The 7,882-nt window shown below is 34.1% G+C and overlaps 1 protein-coding gene across 1 annotated transcript; it reads left to right on the top strand.

Moving 5' to 3' along the window:
- Positions 1-3,404: 3,404 nt before the first annotated feature.
- Positions 3,405-7,586, top strand: LOC146539468 (uncharacterized). The gene has a single exon (XM_085185181.1). It carries the CDS (start codon positions 3,405-3,407, stop codon positions 7,584-7,586), a length of 4,182 nt encoding a protein of 1,393 aa, XP_085041307.1.
- The last annotated feature ends 296 nt before the right edge of the window (positions 7,587-7,882 follow it).

Genomic DNA, 7,882 nt, shown 5'->3' with positions numbered 1-7,882 from the left:
AATGTTAACCTTTAACTATGGACGTGATTTTTTTATAACATACATATGGACGTCGGGTCTGTCAGACCAGTGTATTTATTGGTCATATTCCGGCTGTTTTTTAAAGGAAGAAGACAATTTTATGTTTTAATTTACATGAATAGCCTCAAATCAAGCAAAATCAATATAAATAAAATCGCTTTTTATTAAAGTTTACGCATCACAACGATTTAAGTAACATAAAGTCACAATTTCAGTCTTTGGCCACATGGGATGACTCTTAAGAAAATAATACTATAAAAAAAAGACAGATAATAAAATAAATATTTTTTTAACAAAATATAAAGTCTAACAAATAAAAAAAATAAAGAAATAACATCTTATGTTATAAAATAAAAATTTTGACAACACCTCAAGATAAGGTATTATTGAACATCGATACACAATGGCTTTCAACATTGTAGGCAAACAGGACGATTGCAGTCAACATAAGTATGTGTTGTGTTTCTATATATCTTTTGGGGGCAAAGTGTACATGTTTTTTAAGATCCCAAAACTATTTTTTTAGCTTCATGTTCAATAAATGATAGATCAGATCGCGAAACGCGAGTCAAAGTCATTCTCAATTCTTAGAGTAGTTTAGTATACGAAACGCGTCTTTTTTGTCTTATTATCTTTTCGCGTCTTATTTGATAAAGTGCTATTTTCTTTATAAAATGTCGTCGTCCAATTCTTTTGTTTGATGTTGATTATAAAGTACCGATATTTTTGTCCCTGACGTGCTTGGTCGATCATTTTTTTTCCATTTTATCATAAAAACTAAAAAAATTGAATCTTTTTTAGGTAAATAATATTTATATTACTAAAATAAATGATATGAAATGAAAATGAAATAATAATAAATGATATGAAACAATAAAAACATTAGAATACAAATAATACAATTAAAATATTAAAGTATATTTTGTAATATTATAAAAATATATGGCGTTTTGAAATCATTCATGTATGGGAAACATGGACGTCGGGTCTGACAGACCCAGGCCCCGTTTAGAAAGTTAAATACTCACGTGTTTTGAACCCAGAGACACAACCATTGCTATCTACATTCATTTTGTCATTAACACGAAAGGTACTGAGAGACTCAGTGGCGGAGGTCACCGAGAAGTGGCCGATTTGTAGAATTCGTAGAACTGTCTGGTCTGTCAGACCCGACGTCCATACTTAAAGGTTAATAATTTCATATCCTCGAGTGGGGATGGAACCCACCAGTCAGGTTTACAGTCGTGCCCCTGCCCCATGACTGGCTTCAAGTATCTTATAAGCTCTAGATTGCATTCCGAGTCGCGCTAGGGTACGGTTATGGCAGACAATCTACCTTCAGGCTTTGTCCCCCCCAAAGAGTGCCTACCCGCAGGTTACAACTTGCAGTGGCCAACATGGAAGTCACTTAATCGTTTACGGAGCCAGGTTGGCCGATGCAAAGAGCTTCTCGCAAGATGGGGGTACGAACTGAGGGATAAGTCACCCTGTGACTATGGCGCCGATCCACAAACGATGGCACACTTACTCTCCTGCCCGAAATGTCCATTCACCTGCTCATGTGACGATCTGATGGAGAACAGGAACAGATGCCGCAGTCGACGTGGCTAAATACTGGCAAAATATGATATGAATTCTCCATTCATTGACACGAAGAAGAAGTATCTTATAAAACTAATATCACATTTATATGCAATCACACACATATTTAACGTTTTTTTCCATACAATATGGTAAGGTTAAATGGTAGCCATTACGATTTTCATTTAATGAGATAAAGTTAATTGCTGGAATCAGTAATGAGGGCAATTATGCAGACGACTATGAAACCAATCTGTTTCAAATTTAAACATATAGTATGTACATTGGTGTCTATTTTAAAATTCAATTGTTCAATTAAAATTTATATCGAGGTTAAAAATTTTAAGTTTAAAAAACAATTAAAAACCTATAGTCCTTTAATATTACGGTTGATTTTAACCACCATCTTTAACTACGAGGTGCGAGAGAGAAGTGTATTAGTACACACAATTCAGCAGTAAAATTAATGAAAAAATAGTGAGTCATCCCCTAGTTTCCAACCCTCAGAGCATTAACATTATATGGCATTATCCTAAATCCTTAATTTTTAATAAAATGATAATGAACCACTTCTTAATTTTTTTCAGGTTCTCGCTGGATCTCGCACAAATCAGTTTAGTCAGAGGGAACCTTGAAACCTAGTGTTAATACACTACGTGCCCATTAAGACACTTCCCTACTGCACTTTCCGCTGAATCCTAGAAGCATTGGGTGTTGATTGGCCAAACTAATCTCTGCGCTTCGTCTCGTCACCAGAGCAAAGATATAAAAATATTTAATAATTTATACACCTAAGTGGGAATCGAACTCACAATCGCCGCTGCGCCACGACGGCTAACTTCTTAACTTACTTACACAAACTTCCATCTTTCCTCTAGAAACTCAGATGTCTATACAAATTTACTAGAATATTTCAAAGTAATATCTATTCCATCCATTGTATTCCAAGTACTAAAATATAAAACCAAATAACTGCAGCCAGCAAAATTTCAATATCATATAGTAACAAAGAGAGGCTTTTTTCCCACGGCACAGATGCAGTTGATAAATGACTGGACGGAGATTAATATCAGTTTGATTGTCTCTCCTTTTATTAAGTGGGGGTAAGTTGTCATTTTTTTGGAGGTTGTTGTGATGCAGTGGCAAGGGTTGACTGCAGGCCCGGAGGATGAGAGTTCGATTACCACTGGGTAAAATTAAATATTTTGTGTTATGTGCGGGAATCAGCGTGAAGCTAAAATAAAGAAATAAATTGTAATTTTCACTACAAAATTTGTATAAGAAAAGTAATTAAAGTAATTTTTACACTTTACACTTAATGAATATAATAAACAATATTAAAAAAAAAAACATTTTTCTATACAAATTGGAGATGCTGTAAATCGATATAACAGCATATGTAATTTTATCGTCAACTATTTATTCTATAATTATAATAATAATAATAATAAGGGGTGTAAGGGGGTAGTAATGTAAGTGTTCAAACTACCCTAATTGTCAACCTCACCTGCACGTGGTACACCCTGCATTTACTAACGAGGCTCTGGCGACCGTCTGGTTGCGGTATATCTACCAGTTTAAGCTGTCTCATGGCTCAAAGAACATATATGTACATATTATATTGTTCAGCAGAGGCTGAGGCAGAACAACCATTATTAGTGTAGTATGATGGTTTAGGGCGGCGGTGGAAGAGTATCTTGCATACCAACAGCGGCGCTCAAAGGCTGTAAAGCTTACTATGCACCCTCGTGTCCTGGAAACGCACGTTGGGTTTTAAATTCCAACTTTTTTAAAAAATGAAAATGCAACCAATAAACATTCCCCAAGTACCCGGGGGCTCTGACAGTGATGCCGATGATGGTAGGCAAATATCTGGAAGGGCCAGGGGAGAGAAGAATTTCCGGGTGGTGGTCTCAAACCATCAAACAACTAGCGCTATTCCATTGGACTCTGATCAAGCAAGCGAACAAAATGATAGAGTGTTAAATAGTCAGACTATGCGATATAATCTTAGAAAAAGAAAAATAAATATTAATAATCAAGCACACAGTATACGAACAAATTTTAAACAATATGATCAAGAGTCAATTTCATCATCCTGTCATAGTTTATTTACATCCCCTTCATCGTCTCCTAATGCATATAGTTTGACAAGTAGGTCTGGCTCCTTATCACCTAACACACAAGGGCTAGAGGATGTTATGCAGGCGGCACCTGCCGTTGTTTCTGCATCCACCGCTAGCCAATATCGTACGCGAAAAAAGTGGACAACAGATATGAACGAATTCATATGGCGTACATACCTTACTATTACATGCTTAGAAACAAAAAACAGAGGATATCTTAGTTTATTACATAAAAAATTTAGGGAAAAATTTAAAGATTTTGACGTTTCACAACAAAGAGTAGGGGTTCAACGTAGGGCCATAGTAAAAAATAAACTTTTACAACAGAGTATATTAGACGAAATAAGGCAAGATGTTGAAAGAAATATTCACGTAACAAATTCCACAACACAGTTAAGTACAGAGAATACAGAACCAATATTAACAACATCATCAACAAGAATAAGATGGGCAGACGACATCAATGAAGCTATTATTAGAACATATTTTAAAATAACAAATTTAGAATCAAATAAGACATCATACCGAAAACTTCTACATGTCGCTATTACACAACAGTTTCCACAAATATCCCATTTATCTGAACAACGTATCGCTGATCAAAGGCGATCTATTATCCATAATAAATTACTGTCAGCTGAGAAAATAGAAGAAATTCGAAATGAGGTAAAACAAACATTACCAATTATGCCTATAAATAACGAACATCAACACAGTCCTCTATCTGAAGTTGCGATACTTAGTCAACCTCAAAGATGTTCTACCAATGTTGCCCAATCTTCACATAATTATAATAGCGAACGTAGTGAATACCAAACTGCCCCGGACTTTAACATAAAAATAGAAGAAACGTTTAAAAACACACATCAAAAGTTTATTAATACTGATCCAACTACCAGGCCATTTATACCAAAACAAAAAACATCAAAAAGATTAACATATATAGTCCAATATCTTGATAAAAATATTCTCCCTCAATTTATGGCAACTGACACAGATTTTATCACAATGCAAACAATTATATACTGTGCAGCCTTTTCAGCTGCAGTTTGTAATGGCTCCAAAATTAACGATAATTCACATTCTACTTTGTCAAATAGAAATAAAACAAACACTCCAGTATGGAAACAAAGACTACAGAAACAGATTAACAACTTGAGACGAGATATTGGTAGATTAACACAGTACAAGCAAGGAAACAGAAATGATAGAATAATGTCACACGTAGCAGTTATAAAAGAAAAATATAAAATACATTCAAAACACGAAGAACCAAACATAACAATTGAACAATTCCTTGACAGCTTGAAACAAAGACTTTCTGCAAAATCTAGTAGACTCAGAAGATATGATAATTGTAGTTTAAGGAAAAAGCAAAATAGACTATTCTTAAATAACGAAAAGATATTTTATAGGCACCTAAATCAACAAACCACTAATATTCATCAAAAATCGACTACATCAGCAAAACCTTTACCAGCTGCAGAAGTTTTGCAGGATTATTGGTCAAGTATTTGGGCAAACAGCGTTGAACATAATAAAAATGCAGAATGGATACAGAGTCAATCAGATACACATAGTAATATTCCACAAATGAAATTTGACAGTATTCCTACAGAAATATTTATAAAAGTTCTCAAAATGATACATAATTGGAAAACACCCGGCTCTGATCATATTCACAACTACTGGTATAAGAAGTTTACTGCAATCCATTCACTAATAATCAAACACTTAAACATGTTCATCAAGAATCCTAACTCTATGCCAAAGTATATTACACAAGGAATAACTTTTATGATACCAAAAGATAATAAAGACACCCATAACCCGGCCAAATACCGACCAATAACATGCCTGCAAACTGTTTATAAGATACTTACATCATGTATTGCCCAAGTTATAGACCACCATATTACTACCAATGACTTATTTGCACAAGAGCAGAAAGGTTGTCGTAAGGGAAGCCAGGGATGTAAGGAACAACTTGTTATAGACTCAGTTTTAATGAAACAAGCTCACACCAACAAACAAGATATCTTTACAATGTATATAGATTACCAGAAAGCCTTTGATTCAGTACCTCATAGCTGGTTGCTTAAAGTATTACATCTTCATCACATTAGCCCAATTTTAATTACATTTTTAGAGCACACAATGCAACATTGGCGAACTAAACTTAAAGCAGGAAACGACGTGGAAAATGTAGCAACTGAAGAAATACCGATTAAACGAGGTATATTCCAAGGAGATGCCCTTAGTCCCCTCTGGTTTTGTCTTGCGCTAAACCCACTTTCATATATGTTAAATAGCATAGACTGCGGTATGAAAACTGTTACAGGCCAGCAATTAATTTCACATCTTCTTTACATGGATGATATAAAATTATATAGCAATAATATTGACTCCTTACACAAGTTAGCAGATATAGCGCAGATATTTTCCAGAGATATTCACATGGAATTCGGTATAGAAAAATGTAAAACATTCTCATTTAGCAAAGGAAAATTACAATTAAATAACTATATTTTAAATACAGGAGAAACGATAGAATCATTAGATCATAATAGCTCTTATAAATATTTAAGATTTCAACAAGATCGCCAAATTAACCAAAAACATACAAAATCAGAACTTACTCGTAAATTTAAACACAGACTTTCCTCAATATTAAAAACAAATCTCAATTCTAGCAGCATTATAAAAGCCATTAATTCCTTTGCTATTCCAATACTCACGTACTCATTTGGGATAATAACGTGGTCACGCACTGATTTAATAAGGTTGCAACGAATTATAAATACTACCATGACAAAGCAGCGTAAACATCATCCACGATCATGCGTACAACGGCTTACTCTCCCCAGAGTAGAAGGAGGCAGAGGTATTATTGATATTACCAATTTACATAATAGCCAAATCGCATCATTAAGGAATTTTTTTTATGTACAATCAGAGAAATCAATTTTGCACAAATTCATAGTAACAGCTGACAAACACTTGACACCACTTAACCTTCAAGATAGAAATAAACAAATCAATGAAAATATAACTCTAAACAGTGATAAAATAGCAGAATGGAACCAGAAATCTCTGCACGGAAGACATCGCCATGACTTACAACAACCACATGTCGACTTAACTGCGTCGAACGCTTGGCTGAAGCGAGGTGATCTTTTCCCTGAGACAGAAGGTTTTATTCTTGCCATACAAGACCAAGTTATAGAGACAAAGAATTATTTGAAATATATAATCCGAAAACCAAACATCTTAGATATCTGCAGGCATTGCCACAGTAGTTCAGAAACAATACAGCATATAACCGGTGCCTGTAAATCTATAGCCCAGAGCGACTATAAACATCGTCACGACCAAGTAGCGGCCATTATACATCAAAATCTAGCGTTCCAATACAACTTTATAACTGAAAAAGTATCGTATTATAAATATCAACCACAACAAGTTTTAGAAAACGATAACTATAGAATATACTGGGATAGGACAATAGTAACCGATAAAACGATACATTATAACCGACCGGATATTACAATTTTTGACAAAACTCTTAATTCTGTTTATTTTATTGATATTTCTATTTGTAACACACACAATTTAGATTCAACATATACTGAGAAAATAACTAAGTATACAGATCTCGCTATTGAAGTCAAGACACAGTGGAAAGTTACCACAACAAAAACAATTCCTATAGTTCTGTCTACCACGGGCGTTATACCTTACGCTTTACACCAAAGCCTTAATACACTTCAAATGTCACCTTTCACATACACTCTTTTACAGAAAGCAGTAATTTTAAACACTTGCCGAATAGTGCGTAAATTTTTGTCTCAAATTTGAACCCTGCCACCCCAAATTAGTAGTACATTAATAAATTAACACATATTTTCTTTATTCTAACTATGCACTTGGCCTAGGCCCGTGCTTAGTTTTTCATTACCTTCATCTTCGAAGAGATTTTAAAATAAAAAAATAATAATAATAATAATAATAATAGCCTCTTTATTCAGACCAATCATGCTACAGTTTCAAACATTTATACATAAATACAAAAAGAAAAAATAACAAATTTTGCAGCAGTAATTAAAAAAAAAAATGTACACTTCTAACGTTATTTTACGTCTGTATGCCTATTG

The sequence above is a fragment of the Heliconius melpomene genome, chromosome 4 (genome assembly GCF_056956725.1).
Source record: "Heliconius melpomene rosina isolate 202511_hmr_F chromosome 4, ASM5695672v1, whole genome shotgun sequence".
NCBI classification, from domain to species: Eukaryota; Metazoa; Arthropoda; class Insecta; order Lepidoptera; family Nymphalidae; genus Heliconius; species Heliconius melpomene.
Note: the sequence above shows the minus strand (reverse complement) of the source record. Positions and strands in the feature narration are given on the sequence as shown.